Source organism: Drosophila grimshawi, unplaced genomic scaffold, assembly GCF_018153295.1.
Source record: "Drosophila grimshawi isolate 15287-2541.00 unplaced genomic scaffold, ASM1815329v1 contig_311, whole genome shotgun sequence".
Classification (NCBI taxonomy): Eukaryota; Metazoa; Arthropoda; class Insecta; order Diptera; family Drosophilidae; genus Drosophila; species Drosophila grimshawi.
Window position 1 is genome coordinate 20,241,628 of NW_025063098.1, and position 22,455 is coordinate 20,264,082.

A 22,455-nucleotide genomic window follows, 5' to 3' on the forward strand; every position below is an offset into this window, starting at 1 on the left:
ATACATGTATTGTATATATTTTATATATATTTATATCAAAAGATTCCATTTTTTATGGAGGTTTGTAGCACGAAGCATTCAATACATACTATATACATGCATACATTGCTCTATAACACGCTTAGTGCTTAAGCTTAGGCATCAACATGCCTAACCTAGAATCGGTGGCTTCAACTTTACTTAAATTAAATTTATTCTTATCACTTATCATAATATAATGATTATATTGCTGATTACTCATAATTGATATATTAGAATACTCCAATACAGGCCGCATAATCAACTGACGCATGCCGCGCATATAGATTAATAAGTAAGATTTAGCGTGGTGACGTGTCAACTGAAAGGCTCAACCGATTCTGCATCAGTTGTAGTCCCGTTGGAACCGCTTCTCATGGTTCAACTGCTATTCATTGTCCTATGTTGATATTAGTGGAGTTCTCATCGATCATATACAGGTTCTTTAACAACAAATAATAATAATAATATTGTTTTTGTGCGTTTTAATGTTCATATCATCAATTGGCATTTTAATTATTGTGCTCACTGGTAAATTCAACAACGTTAAAGTTTTTTATTTAATATTATCATATTTACTATCAAGGTTAAATTTTCATTTCAAAAAATAATTTGAATTTAGCGCCCAAGTGCTGTCTGTCAATGGCCAATTGCTACGATACGCTGAGTATACTCTTTGCATATCAGCCAGATTCGGACAGCGACAACATTCGTTTTGTGTGCAGACTGCCAACAAAAAATAGATGGCGCCACCTTATTATTGTGAATGGTTCATGTCAAGGCTAAAATATTTGCAACGATACATAGAGGTACCAGAACCAGTATCGCAACCAACTTCAAGTGTAATAACCATACAGCGTGAAGTTGGCGTCGAAACCAAGTTCAACTTGAATTTGGCGTTACTGCCCGCCAAATTTAAAATCATAAATAATGTATGTATGTCCAATCCTAGACGTATATTTCAAAGTTATGGGCAAGTTATTACTTTAAGGCCAAGTTACTACATAAAATCATATTGGTAAAATTACGTTAAGCCAAACTTTGCATTTTATAGATCTTAATTTTGCCGCCTGTTGAGAAATTCACGCTTTAAACTTTCGTTAATAAAAATTCAATTTCAAAATGCTACATTTTTGCCAAAAATATGCAAATTAAAGGGCATAAAACATAGGCTCACCTAAGAAGCCAAACACTTTCAAACATTTCACACAATATATAAAATATACATGTATTGTATATATTTTATATATATTTATATCAAAAGATTCCATTTTTTATGGAGGTTTGTAGCACGAAGCATTCAATACATACTATATACATGCATACATTGCTCTATAACACGCTTAGTGCTTAAGCTTAGGCATCAACATGCCTAACCTAGAATCGGTGGCTTCAACTTTACTTAAATTAAATTTATTCTTATCACTTATCATAATATAATGATTATATTGGTGATTACTCATAATTGATATATTAGAAGGAATCTAAAGCTAAAGCTCATTACACTAAACGAATTAAATTCCTCAATAACACGGAAATTTTGAAAATGTTACATTAGGTACAAGGAAAAGAGAAAATTCTATTGTTGCGATATGCCAGAGCTCTCTAAGGCACGGAATATTTTAAATATGGAATGTATATAGGCAGCAGTGCGCAGATCGTTGCACAGCTCGAACTTATTGGCTGTACTTTTGATTCCAATGCCAGATGACTCCATAACCGTTTGTAAGGCAGCATCCACAATGTCAGCCTCCCTGGTGCAATCTCGAATTTGTTGGAGGCGCTCGTTCGGGATGATTTCGGGCTACGAATAAAATTGGTGAATTGTAAATAGTATAGTATATATATATAAATATACCGCCCAGAATCTGATGGAAGGTTTCGCCACTTACGTATTCACCCTCATCACAGCGGTTAAGCGACTCGTTTATGGAATTAATGACCCCATGAATGAGCTGTGAAGTGATTTTCGAGTTCATCTTTCCATAGGACACATGATTAATATTCTTCAAATATTCGAAATAGGAGACGGTGACGCCGCCTGCATTGCAATAAATATCTGGAACCATCAGGACGCCCTTCTCTAACAGAATTTTCTCAGCAGCTGGTGTCGTAGGCCCATTGGCTCCCTCCAGTATCAATTTAGCTTTGATGTCTTTTGCATTATCACTAGTAATCACCTTCTGTGTGGCACAAGGCATCAATATGTCACAATCCGCAGTGAGCAGACTTTCCTTGGTCTCCTTGCCCTTCGAATACCCCTTGATGGTTTTCTTTTCAGCTTTGAATGCAATAACATCCTGTGAAGAATGCGTTCCTTCAGAGTATACCAATTGATTAGCGATTGCTACTTACATTAATATCAATACCATCCTGGTTGGTCAGGGAAAAGTCGAACTCCTGGATGCCAATCACTTTAGCGCCTGCCTCGTGCACAAATTTAGCGGCAAACGAACCAACATTGCCAAATCCCTGGACAATGACCCTCTTATCTTTCCAGCCAGTCTTAAATCCAATTAGATCCATCCATTCTTTATCTTGCAAAAACAAATCTCCCGTCTTCCACACACCACGGCCTGTGGCCTGAAATCTTCCATTAATGCCGCCGATGTGGACAGGCTTCCCTGTGACAATCGCCGCCGCATTGATGTCCTTGTAGCCAAACGTCTTGGTATACTGATCCAATAGCCAGCTCATCTCTCGGGGACTCGTGTTCACATCTGGGGCTGGTACATCGATACCAGGCCCAATCATGTTGCGCTTTAGCAACTCCATGGTATAGCGCCGTGTAATCGTTTGTAATTCCATAACCGAGTACTTTTTGGGATCGATCCGAATGCCGCCTTTGGACCCACCATAGGGGAGATTAACACAGGCGCACTTGAATGTCATAATAGCTGCTAATGCCTTCACCTCTGCCTCATCCACATCCATGGCGAAGCGAATTCCTGAGGGTGGTGCATCAACTGTAAATCAACTGGCCGCCTTAGACATCTGTCAATTGATACTTACCACCCTTTAGGGGCAACCGATTTCGTACATGATGTGCTCGATAGCCAGTTATAATCTCATATGTGCCATCATTTCGTGCAATAGGAAAGTTCACTTCCAACGTTGTGTTCACGTTTCCTATTAAATTTAAAATGGCACTCACGCGAGCCTGCTTCTCCTCTGGCTTCAAATGTGGATACTGATCCATCTCTTTGACCAACTCTTTTTCCATGATCTGGGCGGCCTTATGATAGTAGTACATAACCATTGCCGAGAGCTCAGGGTCCTTATCCGTGGCAACCTTTTGCAGTTTCTCGGGAATCTTGTGCTCATTACGCTTTTGCAATTGTGGCGACGTTTGGAAACGACCACTAAACAGAACATTATTTATGCCACGAAGCATTTTCTTTTTTCCAAATTGAACAAAAATAAATCTGTTTTATGAGACAATTTTGTTGTTGACTCTGCAAATGCTGTTGCCTATAAATACGATTGATTTCAATATTCCAAAGATAACTCTGTTATTCGAATTTTGTCACGATAAATAACGTAAAACGTCAAAGCTAATATCTGTGAAATTTAAGAATTTACTTCAGGAATCTTATACAAAGTTTAAGTATACTATTTTCCTAGTAAATACTAACGCTGCCAAAGCTTATTTCGTTGTAAATATGATCCTAAGAAAGTTTAAGTCGTAGCAAGGATTAGATGCAATTTGAAATGTATGCCTAGAAACAGTATTGCTACTCAAACTGGTAATTATCAAGTGGAAAAGAATTAATGGTAATGATCAATTCCAATACTCCCTTTCGAGCCACCCTAGGGGAGATCTACACAGGCACACTTAAAAGCTGCTAATGCCTAATGAATGATGAGGTAGCCTAACAGTTTTCGGAACCTTGCCACTTACCACCCTTCAGAAGCTACCGATTTCGAACGTGATACGCTCGATAGCCAGTGACTATTTCATATCGTTACTTACAATAGGGAAGTTCACCCTTTGCGAAGTAAACACGCACCTCCTATCAAGTTTATAGTAGCATTGACACGCATGGGCTTGAAATGAGATCCATACTCTTTGACCAACTCCTATTCGGGATCCTTATTTGTGGGGACCGACTTACGTTTATTTTTTGTGCTCTCGGAACAGCATATACTGAATTGACAGGCTTTAATTGTGTCAAAATTATTTCATGTTTGAATTTATATTGTAAAAGTAAAGAAACGTTTGAACTCAATAATTTCGCCGTTATTTCATTGTTGATTTTATAATATTTTTGGATTTTGTTTTTATTGTATAAATTGCTCTACATAATACGTGGCTACAGGCTACGATCTAGGCTTAAATATTTTATAGCTATACACAAATATAAACATATTTTGAATGGTAAATTCTTAACGCATGGAAAACTCTAAGCAGCCAGTAATTAAAAACATAACTAAGAGTATCCTATGTAGAGTTGCATTATACCTATGTGTATATAGAGTTTATTGGGCACACAAACACAACTAACACAACTGCATATGCATTTGTATGTTTGTTTGTATGTCTGTATGTAAGTATGTATGTATTAACTGTTGTGCCGTTTGACGTTTAAAGTTTTGGACTCGCACGGAAGCGCACAAAATGAATGTAGATTGGAGTAGGGATTATTTAGTTTGTATGTATGTAGGTATATAACTTAGTTGTACCAGTAGCACAGGTTACACATAAATATGATAGACTTATTAATAAGCATTATTATAGGTATTAATAATATTATATTATAGCTTTATGTTGTTATTATTATCTATATACACGCACAGACAGCTTAGTGTTTGTGAAATGGTTTAGAACTAGAAAAAAGCGACCCCGTTTGCAAAATGAAAAGTAAAGATTTAACAAAAATGTAGCTTTTAATATCACTTTGGGGACATGCACTCGATCTCTTATGGCCTCTTTTACGATGGATACAATTGGTAGCATATAGAACTTTAATTCGACAACAATCGCATTGCACATAAATTTTCAAAATTTAATTCGCTTCATTCAATCCGGATGTTAGCTTCATTCTAATAATGCGTATTGAAACTGGTTTGCTTGATTCATTGAAATTCAATGCTACTCACTAATGGCTTAGTCATATATCATAGTGGGTATCATACTTATCGCTAGCATATTTTCAATTAATTTCAAATTAATTCAAAAGTCTAATCTTTATATAATAATTACAAAGTGATTACGACGCCCTAACAAACACATTAATCTCGTAGCAAGATCGCAGGTATTGCTGCTGCTTAAAATTTAACATCACGCTTGGAAACAATAATTCTCAAAAGTATATTTTTCCCGTTGAGTACTATAATTTGTGGCCTTTCTATAGAACTGTAGTTCAGTGCCCTTCAGCTGCAGCACATCAAGCAGCCTCTATTCCGCTCAAGTGCTAGTCGATGTCCTTCTTCTCGATCTTCAGATCGAACTTGGCAACTAGCTCCTCTGGCGTGTGTCTGTAATAAATGCATGAAACTTCAGTTAGCTAAATGTGCCTTCGACCAGCCTTTGGGCAATTGATTACTTACCCCACCAGATTCTGCAGATCGCAGACAAAGCGATAAACATAGCGTTTTCCCGCCGTCTTATGTATGATGTTCTTGTCGTAGTAATAGCGCAGACCGCGGCTCAGTTTCTCGTAGTTCATCTTGGGCTTGTTTTTTCGTATACCCCAGCGACGCGCCACCTATCGGACGGAAGATGCAATAATCACAGTTTTAGTAAAGTTTTGGGGTAATACAAATGAAATGAATTACCTCATCGGGATCGGTTAGCTTAAACTCCCAACCATCGCCCGTCCATGAGATGAAACTCTGACAGGTCTTGTCCAGCAACAGCTCCAGCAGGAATTGCCACAACTGAATGGGACCAGAGCCCGTAAAGCAGGGCACGCCCCCCTGCGTTGTGTAGCCGCCTAGCAGCGTTTTATCCAGACCCAATGTGGTCATATATGCCGGATGCTGATGGGCGTGCGCGTTCCACTGATCCATGTTCGGCTGGGCGCCCATCGTTGGAAACTGTGCATCGTATGGCGTAAACTCGGGCTGGAAAGCCTCGTGGAAACGTGCCCGATTATACGAAGGATAAAAATCAGGACTGCCATCCATATAGCCATTGGTGTTGGCGTTGCCGCTACCATTGCCTGCATTGGTGGCCTGGTTTTGATGCTCCTGCGCGGAAAGTGTGCTGTGATAGTCGCTATCATCAGCACTGCCAGCAGCTACAGCACCAGAGCCCCCACTGGCCGTGTTGCCCCCTCCACCACCACTATAGTGTCCAGCGGCTGCTGTTGCGGTCAAATGTGCGGGCAGATTATAGCTGCTGAGATCTGTTGGATCGTTTTGAGCATTCGATGCATAGGCGGAGCTGCTGCCGTTTCCAGACTGTGTGCCCGGCTCCTCTTTCAGCTGATGATGTTGGTAGAGAGGCGCTGCCATGTAGTTCATATTATTGTTGCTGTTGTTGTTATTGTTGTTGTTATTATTATTATTGTTGTTGTTGTTGTTGCCCGCATTGACATTGTTATTAGCATTATTGTTGCTGGCGTTGCCACTGCTGCTGCTATTGTTGTTATCGGAAGCATTTTGCTGCTGTTGCTGCTGCACGCCAGGCGGCAGCATGTTGCTGTTGTTGCTGCTGCTGCCGGTGCTTGTGTTGTTTCTGTTGCCATTCACATGCTGTTGCTGCGATTGCTGCGGTGGCGGGCTGCTGTTGGTGCGATCATGTGCATTGCTGTTGTTATTGTAGCCTGCAGAATAATAAAAATATACAAAATTGATTAGCTTTTGGCTTATAATTTGAATGTTGTAGAACAGAATTTACCAAAATTATACATAGTATTTATATATTTGCGAATCATAATGTGATTACTCCAATAATTATTATACACAGCCTGATTTATTAGACAGACAAACAAAATTCAATTGTAATATTTGAGAAATGTATTATATACCTCTACTTTATCGGACTTTGCAGAGAAACTCCACATGTACAAATGTCACTAAGGATCTAAGTTGCTAGTCAAAAATTAAGAATATGAAAAATACAACAAATGTCAATTTAAATAGACATTCAAATCGGTTTAGAAATGAATTCTGATTCTCTTGCACAATTTCGTATTTATTATTAACGTTTTGGAGAGCAAAAAATTGAAATATTAAAAATATCTCCCAAACGCGATAATCTCATCAAATCCTTTGATTTGCTGCAAATGCATTTTTAGTAATAGTTGGGGGGCGTCTCTGACACGAACACAATTCGAGGGCAATCGCTTCGGAAGCCAATCAAAATTCGAAGCGCACACCAATACAAATGCCCAGCGGAGCAATAGATACAAAACACAGATACACACGCATACATCAACAGCTATAGAGACAGACACACACACACACACACACACACATGCATGCATGCACATGCTCATATTTGCGAGCGAGTTGAGCTACCCTCTCTCAATCTAATGTGGCTTGTGAGAGCACGCTACATTAATTGCAAATACGTCGAAATTTAACACGTTTCATCATATGCGTGTGAGTGTGTGTGTATCTGTGTGTGTGTCTGCATGTGTATCTGTGGCATACGAAAACCTGTTGCACACGTACACATAGACACATATAAACTCACACATGCGCGCTGGCTCGCTCGCTCGCTCTTACAATATGAGCAACTGGTGCAATCTCGCTCGCTCGCTCGCTGGCTGGCAGCGGGCTGGCTGGCAGCGGGGCAAAAGCTTAGCGCGTTTTCCCATTCGCTCGCGCAGCGACGGTATTGCGCAGATACAAAGATACAAAGATACGAAACGCTGCCCGTTGGCTGAGCCAACGGACGGCTCGACAACAAAGAGCTGGGTGCCTCCCACGGTTATCCTCATACAGAGGCGCAGCATCTTAGTCCAAAAATGTATCTGCAAGTAGTGCATCTATGTATTTTACCAGCCATCCTTCCAATCATCTATCTATCCGTCTATCTATCTATTTATATATCTATCTATCTAATAGTTAGTCAACTCAGGCAGAAACAAAGCATACAACTGTGTTGAGGCATTTATCACCAGCTCAATCTCCTCCCCCTTCATTCAACTTGTTGCGTGTTTGTTGTTGCTGCGGCCGCTGCTGTGGTTGCTTGCGGGCGTCACACAAACAAACACTTGAAAACGAATTACAATTTAATTACGCGTTGAGGGTTGTGCGCACATCTTTGAGCTACTTTTTACACTCCAACACCTCACAATTGTAATTAAAATTGTGCGGCATTTGATGTCCGCAAATATTTGACAAGCGTTGTGCTATACCTGAGCTAAAGAAGTTCACATCCGAGTCCGTGTAATAGGCATTGCCAGTTGCATGATGCGGCGGCGGCGGCGAATAGTCGCCCACAAAGGGCGCCATATCATTAAAATAGCCCAGGCCAAATGAAGCCGCCGTGGAGCTGCTTAAGGCACCCGCCAGGCTGCCAATGCCAATGGCGCTGCCAGTGCTCGCAAAGCTATGCGACGAGGCATTCGAGGATGCACTAGAACTGGAGCCGGAGGATGAGGAGGCCGTATTGCTGCCAGTGCTGCCGCCGGACAAGCGATGCTGCTGCTGTTGCGTGGGTGAAACGTAATGTGAATGTTGCTGTGGTTGCGGTTGCTGCTGCTGCTGTTGCTGTTGGTGTGTCTGCTGCTGCTGCTGCTGTTGGGGATGTTGCTGCGAATGATGTTGCTGCTGTTGCGGCTGATGAAGATGTTGTTGCTGCTGTTGTAGCTCTGCTGGCAAGACATGTTGCTGATGCTGCAAATGCACCGTTTGCTGCGGCAAATGATAGTTCGAATAGTTGTCATAACTTTGTAGCACCATATTTTTCGTTGTTGCTGCCGTTGTATAATTGTAGTTGGGCGCCGTGTGGCAATTATTGTTGATGCTGCTGTTGTTGCTCCTGTTCGTTATGTAATGTTGCAAGTTCCTGAACTGTTGCTGAAGCTCTGATGCTGTTGCCGCTGCTGTCGTTAATGCTGTTGTTGCCTTGTCGTTATCCGACGCGTTTGCTGCACTGATTATGGTGGCATTAACTAGGAAGGCAGAGGGCGGCATTTCTTCGCGTTTTCCAATTGATCAATTGTCAAAAACTGAATGTTAAAAATGCACGTCATTGACTTTTTGGATAGTCTACACAAATGTTATTCGTATTTATATATACTCTATACAAAATCAAATCTGCGGGGTCCACTGTCAACTGTCAACTCAATTGACAATGCTTGGCCTGGCTACACACAAATTGTAAGTGGATTGCTGTGGCTCAGCTCGCTTATGCTGGTGCTACTTGCAGTTGTATTAAAATTGATTTCACTTTTCGGCTATATACGAGAATTTTTAATTTTTGCACTGACTCTGCTGCTGGATGCGGGCTCTAATCAATTGAGCTGCGTCTGGAATTGGTTCTCATAAATATATGGATCATACGCTTAAGTATGCTGTATGCTGTAGGCTGATATGCATAGATTCTCTAGCATGTGGGCGATAGCACTTGTGGTTTGAGTTTTGCTTTTGGTATTCAGTTGTGTTATTTAAGTAGCGCCGTTCCGTTGATTGTGTCCAAGTGTGTGTGTGTGTGTGTTTTTTTTTATTATTATTATTTTTGAGATTGCGAATTTAGAAGAGTTTTTTTTTTTGTTTTCTTTTCTTACTTTTGATTATTTGTTGTACATAATTTTGGGCAATTCCCTAAGAATTGTTTTAATGAAACGCAGTTATCGCACTTTTTGGAATTCTTTTAAATTCAGAACGTTCTCGTCTGATAGTTGTTGAGATTTTTGAAATATCTTTTACTAAGAATTCCGTCGCATTTTTAATTCAGATAAAATTATAACACTTGCAGGCAATTCGCGCATTTAATGGCATTTAATTGAAGGCAATTCGTACAAAAAATCTCTCGCCACAGCTCTGATGCTTTACATTGTATACACACTAACACTAACACGATCTTGAATAAATACATACATCAAAAGCAACTTGATAAATGAAGGCGCATATCGTACATATTTCATATATTGCATTTTCTGATATTTCTTGTTTTATTTCTTTTCTTTCTTTTAAATATATGTACTACTGTTGGCAAAATGTTGCACCATTTGTTTTCGATTTCCTTGTATTCTTTAGCAATCGTTTGGTTGTTTTCTTCGCGTATACGCGATTTTTCACTTGTATCCACTGATCACTGATCACTGATCAACTTCGTGCGATTTACTTAGCGAACGTTCGTTCGAGCGACGGCAGCTCTTCTACCTTCGACATCCGTTTAAGAACTGAAGTTGCGCTGAAGTTGTGCGTCGTGTTGTTGCCTGTGTAGCGAGACCATTGTGTTTGCGAGTGTGTGTGTGTGTTTGTCTGTGTGTGTGTGCGTCTGTGTTTCTGTGTGTATCTGCAGCGCTCACTCGCGTGTATCTGTGAGCGTATGTATTTGTGTGTGAGTGTCTGCCTCTGTGTGGGAGCGCCTCGTGTGCTGGTTTCGTCGTCGTGCGCTCGGCTCGGCAACAGCCACACGAGCCACATACACTCACACACACCAATACACTCGCACTAATGTGCCATTGGCAATAATAATAATCAAGAGGAAGGCATACTTGCACAGCGCTTATTCACAGATACTCTCCGGCTCTGGGTTAAGTAAGAGTATGTAAAAGCAAAAATAAAAATACAAAAAAAAACTCTAGTTTTGCTTGTCTGCGACTAAGTATATCGAAAATGTATTTAGATCAACTTCCATGTACTATTGGGCACCACTTGTAGCTGCAACATGGCCGCTAGATAGTATTGCAACATTTGTTAATTATGTTGTTTTCAAATTAGCCCGAAAAGATCATTAATATGGCAACGCCAACACATAGGAGCAACAATATTAACCATTTTAGGCCATCAAAATGGCCATCAGCAACAACCCGCAGCCCACCAGACACTGGTCTGCAGCAATCGGATTGGAACTGTCAGTGTTATGAGTGTATGTGTATCTGTGTGCTAGCGTGTGTAAGTGTGTGTGGGTAGTAGCTCATCAGCGAACAAACGCCAACGATTTTTTGTTGATGGACCACATAAAAAGCATCTCATAGATACGCACACATACACACAAACACACACACACACACGTACATAATTAGACAAAGTTGGGATTGGCTACTGCGACCGTATGAGATCATAACCAACGGGCCGGCCAACAACCCAGTGGCGTTGAAAAGCTGCTGTCGAGTCTTCAACAATACCAAATTAGTTGCCGTCTTTATTATTATTTTTTTTTGTTTATATTTTAAAATTGAAGGCGTACGTGTTTTTTTTTGCTGGCATAATTTGTTGGTGAAAAAAAAGATGAAAAAACTACAAGGGAAAAAACAAATCTTAGAGATTTTTTTTGTGTTGTATAATTGCTGTAAAAAGAAAAATGGTGGCATTTGAAACGTGTTGTCGAGCCATTTGTGGCAACAGCCAATGACAAAATTAAGCTCAAGTTACGTGTAAGACGAAATGACACGTTCAAATGCAACCCTATTAAAAATGCCCTATGATAAACTGCATTGGAATATAAGCATTCAAATATTTGCAACTCGTTAGCCATCCCATTGTTGCTGTACTCAGTAATCATTCTTATCGCGGCCATGTTATCAGTTTTGGAGTTTATTGATTGCTTGAGCGATAGATATGGAACCAAATAAAAAACAGCAATGGCCTCAAGGGTGAATAGCTCAAGTTTTTCCAGGAAAATGTGTTGCAAGTACATTCAATGTTCACCTTGTGCGTTAATCCACAAAATGAAAAAAGTGCTGATAATGCAGTATAGTTGCTTCTGAAACTTCTTCGGCATGAAGGTAAGTATGTGGCTTAAAATGCTGAGCGTTGGTAAACGTCAACAGCTGTTGACCATTTGCGGTGGCTTTAATGAACCTAACCACAAAAGGACTGCTAAATGGATTTATGTATACAACAAATCATATTCATTTTTGGCCACTTACAAATTCTGGCAGCGCACGCGCCTCTGCCTAACAGAACTGACAAATAACAACAACAAAAACTAATAATGTAAAAAATATTTATTTATATGTGATATTTTGATTTGATGTGTAAAGTGGAAAGAACAATGGAAGCATCAGCGGAAATACACACAAAAAAAAAAGAAAACAACAAAAAAAGAAATGTAAAAAACATACAACAAAACTGAGCAAGGCAATGACAGCTGTGACTATGGCCCTGGAGTGCAAGTGGGAAAAGGAGAGATGATGATGATGTTGATGCGCCTCGCTTACGGCCGTTTCCGGTTGAAGCACGTGCGCACTAAAGAGGAGACACGGAGACACGGAGCCACAGAGCCACCGAACCACCGAAAAGCAACCACCGCAACATAACGCACCAATCACAATCGGAATCACTGGCGACACAACACTCGGATCCTATCCTACTAACTACTTGCCCAAAACGCACACGTTCGAAAATTTGAATCGAAAATTTGACAAAACGAGCCGAACCGAGCCGAACATAATAATTATGTGCGTACCCGTGTGTGTCGTCTTCGAGTGGCAGAATACCAAACTGAATACCAAGTGAATAGTGAATGTTGAATGGTGTGTGCCAAAAGGATTGAGGCGTTGCCCAGGAGCAGGCGGTGGCAAATCTTGTTGAATTTCAATTAAAAAACTTGTTCCTTCGCACAATGGCGTAAATACCCTGGTGCTAAAAGGGATTACAATTTAATGCAATAACGCGTTGTGAACTACACAAAAAAGATGAACAACTGGTACTGGTACTTGTATTGGTAGCCAGAGCACTGGGTTCAGGGGAGTTGCAGGAAGCGCCTACCGAATAGCCAAGCGTGTAGAACAAGGAATCGCATCAACAGCTGCCGAGGGCGGAGAAAGAGAGCTCAGATACCAAAAGGGAGCTGGAGTAGGAGCAGGAGCTGGAGAAAGAGCAGGAGCAGAAGCAGGGCACTCGCTGACACTTGAGCTGATCTGAAAAGGTCTGAATTGATATCAAATTAAAGCTAGATCTATACCCTGGCACACGTGTGCAAAACTGCTGCAATTGCTGAGGAGTGCAATCAAGGTCTGGGTTTGCTTTTGTGTCTGACTAAGCACTTCCGTTGCCTGCCACACGTGTCTCCTACTCTTTCTGGCTAACTCACTCTCTCTCTCCCTTTCTCTCTCTCTCTCTCTCTCTCTTCCATTCTCGCTGTCGTGCTTATGCGGCTTGTGGCACTAATGTAAATCGGATGTCAATGCAGCGTGATGTGTATATAAATTATCAACAACCGCGCAACAAAATAATACATATAGAATGTGTGAAAGAGAGAGCGCGATCGTGTGGAGAATCCACTTCAACGCAGAACCTGTTAGCTGTTAGAAGCAAAGCTAAATAAATAAATAAATAAACTGTTAGTCTGCAAAACGGAAGGAAATCATAAACACAGCAGTAGTAGTTGTTAGTCTCGAGATGTTGTTTTTGTTGTTGATGTTTTGACACGCATACAATCATAATTACAGCTGCACTTGCAACCAACCCAACGCCCCACACACACACACACACACACACCTGTTGCTGCTTCCGTGCAGCGGTGGCAAAGAAAAATATCAATTTTCCACGTAAACTGACGCTGGCCAAGATGCGTCCGCAATTTAACTATATAGATCATCATCACATACGATACGAGTGCGAGAGTTCGAGCTGGATTGTGTACCTGCATTTTGACAACAAAATAAACAGATGCAGCTCTGAAGATATGCTTTGATTGTTAGACTTGTAAACAACACATATACATATACACAAGATACAAACAACAGCCCTGAATCTGGAGGAGCAACAGCAGCAGCAGCAGCAGCAGCAGGAGCATGAGAATGTCGATGGGAATGGGAATGGGCATGAGAATGAGAAGGCTGCGTCGCAGCGAGTTGCATTATCTTTGCAGCTCCTTGGCGCGCATGTAGAGCGGAAATGAAACCAGATACTTTGATAGAGAGCTCTAGCAAGGAGACGCTCTCCAGCAACTTCCAGCAGCAGCAGCCGCAGCAGCATCGTTGATCTTCAACTTCTGATGAGGCACTGTGTAATGATCTGGCCATAAATGAGGCTTGGCTATAAATATTATTGATATTGGTATTTGCTGGTACTTCTGCTTGCTTGATTAAAAATGCTGCTGCAAACTGTTGATCTTGGCACAAATGCTACTGAGCCACTGAAGCAGACATGGATCTTGACCACAATGAAGACGTCGTGGGGCATTGATTTGACCTGCATTAAAATTAAAGCGAGTGATTATTGAATACCATAGATCTTCACGCAGGATCGTATGCTTGGTCTTAACTGTGGTTAACTATCGTTACTTTAATTACATAAGTTTGCACTTTTAAATATATAGACATAGCTCAACAAGCTAAGTGTGGGTCTCTATGCTGGTCTTAATCGATCAGACATATGCATATACTATAATCATCTTCAACTGATTTACTATAGTTATTTCACAGAACTTGTTCTTTAATAACATATGGAACTGCAGCAGGAAGTAACCTTAACATGATCAATTGATCTTCAATCAGAGCTAGTTGGTTAGTTATGGATCTGCTTGGGCTTGTCTGCCAATGCCGTTGCTCTCGGACCGTCAACTGTGGACAGTTGGTAAGTCCTAAAATTTGAGTGACTCGCTAAATGGCTCATTTAATACCGTTTCCCACTGAGCACAGAAGGTGGCATGCGGTCAACAACAACAACAACAACAAGAACGACAACTACAAAAAGCAACAGCAACAGCAACAACGCAAAGCATAAACGAATGAAGCTGAACCCTGCGACGAACGCAACTCCAACGGCTGGCTGAACGTCAAATTGTGCACCTGTCCGACTATCACCATGACTACGACAACAACAACAACATCAACAACAACAACACCAACAACAACAACAAAAACAACTGCAACAGCAACAACAACTAAATTCGGACAACATGTGTGCCCTGCAGAGTGTACAAGAGTGCGAGAAAGACACCGACCCCAGGCTGAGGCTCGGACAACTGTTGTGTGTGCCTGAGTTTGCGCTTTTTTCCAACGTAATTCATGGCCAGATTGTGTGCCACACACATACACACACACACACACACACATACATACACACATGCACATGCACACACGCATGCAATCGCCCACACATTTCCGAGTTTTGGTTCCGAGTTGTGAACGCTGTGAGAACGGACAAAACGCTGATACACACGCATACACACACACACACACATACACACGCAAGATGCAGCCAGGCGATATGGGAATAGGATATTAGAATGTCAGGCGAAGGCTCGCACATCGTTGCCCGGTGTCTGCCGCTGTTGCTGCTACCTGCCTGGCCACTTTGGCGCTGAGTTTGGCTTGCCTAATTTACTTGCGCCGACGCATTGTCCTTCAATGCAGCCAGCCAAAAATCTTTCCCTTTCTATGTGGCAGCACTTGTGTGTGGTTCATTCATAAAGCTGAAACTGAAATCTCTACCACTTGCATGCTAACAAAAGGCACTGAACTGATCTGAACTGAGCTGAGCTGAATGTTCATTGCGGGGCCCTTTAGGCTACATTCAAGGCATCGATACGGAACTAAAGGAAGTAAATTACCGGATGTTGTATTCTCATTTGCTTGTTGTTCTTTGTGATTCACCGAGATATCCTGCGGCTTTTGTGCACTCCGACCCACAACAACCTTGCTCATTTGTCATGCTGCTTCTTGTTTTCTGCCTCTTGTTCTTCACGCTTTTCGCATGAAATGACCAATAATAAACATTATTTTTCTCCGTTCTTTTTCTTCTTTTTTTTGGCAACAAGATGCACATACAATTAAACAGATATATGCTTGTGTATATTCGGTTGTATGGTTGTAATAATTGCATTTTGTCGCTCATTAATTGCATATATGCAATGGCTTTTTAATAGCCCACCTGAGTTATGGTCGCATACTCTGCGCAGAACTCGACACAATGTTTTCCCACGGCTGCTGGTGGTAGCACAACTTAAAAACAACAATTTTATAATGTTCACAATTTTGATAAATTACACGACAAATGTGCAACACACAACGCGGGCGAGACTCACGTTCCAGCTCATTGCCTGCTAATGTTTTGTCCTGCCAAAGGATAATATTATAGCGTGGGAGACACAAGTGCACAAAGTGACTTCTGTGTGGTGCATATACTCTCAAATATTTAATAAAATTACAAAAAAAAATCAGCTGTTTATTGGAAATGACTTTATCGAAGAATTCAATTTCCGTTTCAAATTAAGCGTTTTTTATAAGGTTTTCATATTATTGTGGTCAGAAAAGTTAAAAGTTGTCGAATTCACAACACATGCTTACGTTCATTTAATTTGTTACAAACTTAATAATACAATATAGCCGTAATACCAAAAATATTATCTTTATAAATTACAATCACATATTTAATTAATTGAATTGTAATTTTGTTTCAAACCCAATAGGTGTATGCACTTAAGATACTTTAAATGATACTATCATGCAACAATTTCAACAGGACCTTAGTAAAATTAGGTTTTTTTTTTTTTAAATGTAGCCGCAAGCAAACTGTTCATATTTTATGCCTTATCTATGCAAATGAGGTGAAGAACTTGGGCAATATGTACGCGTACTAGAGTCTGGGCAAACAGGAGAAACATGACAAGTAAACAACAACAAGAGCTGCAAAATGAAACAATATGAAAACAACATCAACAACATTAACGGCAAAGGCAAAAACAAATCAGCTGCGCAAGCGCACACATCAAAAGATAAATGCCGACAGCACAAAAAATCCGGGATGGGATGGGACGGGACGGGAGGGGACGGGATGGGTCCGAGTTCGACTCTGAGTTGAAATTGCAAAAGGCCAAGACGAATGAAAGAAAAAATTAAAAGCTAAAACAAGCTGAAAATTCAAATTTATTTACACTGTGACGCATTTAAAACAAAGAGAGCGAGAAAAAATAAAACCACCCAAAAAAACAAAAACACAAAATGTAGACAAATAAATGAGACGAAGGCAGGCCGACAACAACAATACGCATAACGATGTGAAAATAAATGTAAAAGCCAGCGACAGCGAGAGAAAGAGTACAAAATAAAATAAAAATAGGTAACTGGCAGGGCGGCAAACTGATAAAAATCAAGAGAACAACTTTTGCACTGAATTTACGAGCCCGCAGCCCAAATTGCATTAGCTTTAAAGAATGAGAATTTTCCCACGTTATCCAGAACAGAAACTTCCAACTCGAACTGGCAATTGAATCGGTCAGGTGCTGGCTTATTTCACCAGCCACTGGCTACAAATTATAACATATTTGAATGCCGACGCAACAAATTGTGAGCAGGACATGCCGGCGCAGGACCTTCCAGTGGTTGTTTCCACTGATAGCCATCATCAAGTGCAACAAAAGTAGCAGCAGCAACAGCAGCAAAAAATGCTGCACTTGCATACAAAAATGCTGGAATTTAGCTGGGGGCGCTCACCCTCAACGGCGCATAGCCTCACAAGACTACAGTCAGCCAGCCCTCAGCTTCAATCACCCTCACTGGAGTTGCATTTCCCTCCTAGTTTTTGTTTTGTAGCATTTCTATATAATTTTGTTGTTTGTCTGTCAAGTGACAAGTGTTGTTGTTTTTGGTTTTGCTTTCTGTTCCCAAGGGTGTTGGGTCACAATTAACTGTGGGGTAGTTTTCAGGTGCAAGGTCATGTATGATATCTGATGTGTTTAGACATTTCCAGTTCTTGATTATTCAATTACTTTGTATCGTGTACTTTTTAGATGTAATAGTAGTAGTTTTATCTGAAATCTGGAGCTAGTCTTAAACAAAATATGGCGATAATATTGTATCTTTAAGATACGTTCAATGTACTCCACTATCGTAAAAATAATCCTTACACTCAAAGCGTTTTCCCCATTCAAGTAAATCGATGTGATGCACAAGACGAAGAAAAATGGAAAATTCACACAATTCAATTAGTTGGCGGCCACAGAATTGCGTTAATGAAAATTGCAAATGCCGCACGGGCAAATAAACAAAAATAAAAATGCATTTCAAATGGAAAAGCCAAAAAGCCTGATGAAAACTGTAACTGCGGAAATATGCAAGGAAATTGCGAAGATGCTGACGGAATGATGGGCGAGCGTTTTCAGGGGGCGGGTCACAAACTGGCGGATATTTGTATAGACTGATTGTACATTTTTGGCAGTTGCCCAGGAAATTGCGGCTTAAACTGTAAGGTTGGAAAAAAGCGATTTAAAAATTACGTTAAATTGTTCAATACTTTTATTTGCTTAAAGCTTTTATTACCAGCAGAATAGAAATAAGTTGTCTTTAACACGTTCGGCATTCAGTTCACAAATGGAATCGAATTAGTAACACTGAAAAAATCACCAAAATAGTTTCAAATTGTGGTTGCAAAAAAAAAAAATAATGAAAAAGAAAAGAAAATAAAAAAAATATGTATGAATTAGTGTGCTTTAGACATGAAATTCGCATTAATAATATAATTATTAAAACACACATAGTCACACATACACAAACACACATACATACGCACATATACAGGAGCAATGGCTAAAAAAAAGCGCAGCCTCACATCCGGTCAACATTTTGTCGCCGTTGCCGTCTCTTTCATGTGAACTCTTTTGAGGCAACAGCAGAAGCAAAAATTAAAAAAAGAGCTAAACCAAATTACACGAAGCTCTTGCACAAAAAAAAAACCATACACACCCATACACAAATATATATATACATATATATAAAAGAGATATATGGACAGCCGTAGAGTGGAGACGGAGTCTAGGCAGATTGTCCGTTGTTTAGTTAGGCGCAAATCTAAAACAAGTTACAGTTCATTCATTTCCATTCATTCATTCAATCGAGCAACGAACCGGCTTTTGGTGCCCCATTCATCGACGCGGCCAGCGGATGTTGCCGTAGTTCTTTAGAGGGCCTCAGTCTTAGCCTCAGCCTCTGTCGCAGTGGCAGCCGCAGTTTTAGTTCCAGCCTCAGTCTCAGTCTCAGTCTCAATCACAATCTGAATCTGTGGCCCAAGACGATTTCCCTCACTAAACACACTCACGAACATAATTTGATTTTATTTATTTGTTCGCTTGCCAGAGTTAATAATTATAAATTGGCGTATGTTGGCCAACTCGGGCCACAACTGTATGTCCAACCAACTGGTCAACAAATAGATATAGACACATTTAGATATCTCAAGTTGTGTGCGTGTGTCTATGTCTAAATATTTCTCCATTTTGTCGTTTGCTTTTTTTGTTTGCCTAATTCTTAATGATGCATAAAGTGCTTTGCTTGTCGCTCTTTTGCTGTTGTTGTTTTCTTTTGTTGGTGTTGTTGTTGTTGTTGTTGTTATTGTTGCTTAGCAAACAACATTTTGAAAGTTGATTGCAAATTAATTGCTAACCTGCCCCCATCATGCATGATTTCGATATGGTTTTCAATTCGTTTTTGCAATGCCAAATGCGGCTAGCTGCAAAATATAAATTAACTACGTGTGATCTATATAGGTTAATATAGGCATATAAATAAACTTTATAATATCATGTTGATAATAAATCATTGAATATTAAAATGTAAATACAAAAAACATTTCATTTAAAATACCCCAGTAATGCAATACCACTTACGCAATTAATTAATATCATTATAGCGATTAACAATTTGATTCAATTATGAATGATCTTAATGACTTAAGTTAACTTTACGAAAAATATTATGGACACGATTCAATGATTCGCATTGCTTAGTAACGAAGAGTTGGATATCGTTAAGTGCGCGTAGTTTGGTTCAGTGCACTCAGAGACAAATAAGCCTCACAAAGCTACAAAAAAAAATATTGGCTACTTGAAAATAATTTCTAAATAAACGTTATACATTTCTTATTCTCTGAAGTCCAGGTCATTTTTTCTTAAGTGTATTTGCAACAGTTTTGGTAACATGTATTTATTTGTATTTGTATATATTTGCATGTATTTAATTACCACAATATTTACTGTGTATTTCCAAACTATTCTATTTTCGATTTCCAATATTTTGAATACATAGTGTTGGCAAATGAAATGTTATCTGCATCGGCGAGTACTAAAACTTTCGCCTTGCTTTCCAACACATACCCTAATCAAAGTTCAGGGCAGTTCACATGAAATACGAACACTTTTAGTTGCTCATTCAGTTGTAGCTATGGTTACATACGAATCTAACTATGAATGTATTCGTTCGTATTCACTATCCAATGCAATTCGTCTCTGCGTTTCGTTCATTGCATTGACTGACTCTGTTGTTGTTGTTGTTGTTGCTGTTGCTGTTGCTATTAGCGGCTTTCGCATTATACAATTTAATGTTTAATTTTTTTCCCCCGAGTCGAAAACAAAACAAAAACAATAACATCAACAACAACAAAAAGTCCAACTCACAGTTGCCGCTGATGTTGTTCTTTTGAATGTTCTTTGTTTTAAATTAACTCGACCGTAACGCTTTTCTATGGCGTAAATTTACATCTACGTACGTAACGAAATAAAACGAGCACAAAAAACTGAAAAAACTAAAAAATAACTGAAAAAAGGCAGTTCGAGTCCCAACATCGAGGAGACGCCGTCATCGTCACTGGCGTCGACAGCAACAATGGGTATACAAAAATATATATAAATATATGTGTACATATAGAAATATATATAGTGAATAAACGGGTAGGCGACTACATATTGCCACCATACTCGAAACGAACAGCCTTAAAACCCATTTGAATTCTCCATTCTCCTAACCTATGGGGCAAGGGGTGCACCGAGCACTATTAGATCCAATGCCATTGCTGGTGTTGCCGTTGGCGCGCGTCAGATTCCGCTGAGTATGGTAATAAATTAAACGAGATCTGCCGAGAACGCTACAACGTGGCAGTAGCTAACTAACTGGCAATAGTGGATACCACAAAAATAAAAACATAAAAATAAAAGGGAAACCGCAGGGCTGCAACTCCCCCAATACGAGCAAACTAAAAATTCTAACTTGTGCGGCTTTTGAACCATGCTAAAAACTGAAAATACCATTAAACCGAACCGTTGACTTGACTTTTCACAGCTTGGCGCACCAGCACCACCACCACCAGAACCACAAGCACCACCAATAGTTGACCAACGAAGCGCGCAGGCGCGCAGTACAAATCTTCAACTTCAACTCTCCAACTCCAACTCCATTTCGACTATGTTAATTAGCTACAATGTGATTTCTGGCTTGAAGGCCTCCGAGTTGGCTCTAACCATTGTTGCTCTGAGTATGATTAATATGCTATTCTAAGTGTAGCTTCTGCCACGGCCTGAAGTGGGCGCATTAAATTCCGCTAAATGCTTTAATAATATGCCTAGGCCAGTTACTAGCTTCTAGATTCACTTGAAGTCAATTCCCTCTCCCTCTCTCTCTCTCTCTCTCTCTCTCTCTCTCTCTCTCTCTCTCTCTCGCTCTCTATCTCTCTTCCCTTTTTATTTTTCTTTGCCCCTGCTCAAAAACAATGGCGTTAAAATTAAAAATGAAATTTAATTTTATGACCTTAACAAATTTGCAATCAACATAATTTTTAGTCGTAGATGTTATGACTTAAGGGTTTTATGTGCTGTTGCTGTTGGGGGCATGGTGCGTGGTTCATATTTGAATATTAGTTGGCCGTCTTTAGCCACTCATTGTGATGAATGGGAATGGTGTCTTTTGACCGGGCCCAGTGTTCTGCTTCGTTGCCACATAATTTGTGGGAGGTGAAAATTGTATTGCGTTAATGGCTGAATTTAGAGTAATTAATATAGGCGGAAGGCTCTAAAGTTATACACTTTATTTGCCTTACATTGTATGCAAATCAACAGGAATTCGATATCTGTTTGTATATGTGATCCCTTCATGCCAAAAATTTTAAACATGATTCCAGGTTTTCAGTGTGTTTTGAATATTTTTTCTGGATATGAAATGGTAATACGACTATATCCTTTCTTAGGTTTCGCTCTATTAACTTTATTTTTTTTATTAACTTTAAATTCTCTGAAATTCAAATACACCCAATTGACTTCCTTGATTTAAGCGATTCATTTCGTAGATTCACAAAAATTGTTATTTTATTCAAATGCTTTATTCTCGGAATTGAAATAATTTTGATTATTTGATATTGTTAGTCATCACCCTATCCTCCAAATAAGCAGCACATATGTATGCATTTGTGTGTGTAAATATATCAGTACTCGTGCGATGCGCCGTATGCTAAGAATCCCATTGTCGCTTTCAAAATCAACAAACTGTAACTAAACTTAAACACTTGGCACACACTCAAGAGTCCACAAATGTCACAAATACATTTATGAATCTTGTACTTGTATTCGCGATAGCCACAAGAGATGTGTGTGTATGT

General features: G+C 39.8%; 2 protein-coding genes across 5 annotated transcripts in view; both read right to left on the minus strand.

Moving 5' to 3' along the window:
- Positions 1 to 1,473: 1,473 nt before the first annotated feature.
- On the minus strand, positions 1,474 to 3,577 carry LOC6567242 (glutamate dehydrogenase, mitochondrial). Its single transcript, XM_001993592.3, has 4 exons — positions 3,031 to 3,577; positions 2,374 to 2,966; positions 1,911 to 2,318; positions 1,474 to 1,822 (listed from the first exon to the last, which is right to left on the minus strand). The coding sequence occupies exons 1-4, from the start codon at positions 3,410 to 3,412 to the stop codon at positions 1,598 to 1,600; spliced, it is 1,608 nt and encodes a 535-aa protein (XP_001993628.1). The 5' UTR covers positions 3,413 to 3,577; the 3' UTR covers positions 1,474 to 1,597.
- A 1,609-nt stretch (positions 3,578 to 5,186) lies between these two features.
- LOC6567240 (ETS-like protein pointed) overlaps positions 5,187 to 22,455 on the minus strand; it is a 56,913-nt gene continuing 39,644 nt past the window's right edge. For 2 of the 4 annotated variants that reach the window (XM_032739979.2, XM_032739980.2), the window contains 3 exons: positions 5,797 to 6,788; positions 5,569 to 5,726; positions 5,187 to 5,496 (listed from right to left, as the gene is read on the minus strand). In XM_032739979.2, the coding sequence (XP_032595870.1) occupies positions 5,433 to 5,496; positions 5,569 to 5,726; positions 5,797 to 6,788 (1,214 nt within the window). In that variant the 3' untranslated portion in view covers positions 5,187 to 5,432. Of the gene's footprint in view, positions 5,497 to 5,568; positions 5,727 to 5,796; positions 6,789 to 6,862; positions 6,986 to 8,330; positions 9,646 to 22,455 lie in introns of those variants that run through there. The other 2 variants (XM_001993591.3, XM_032739981.1) reach the window with 2 other exon arrangements.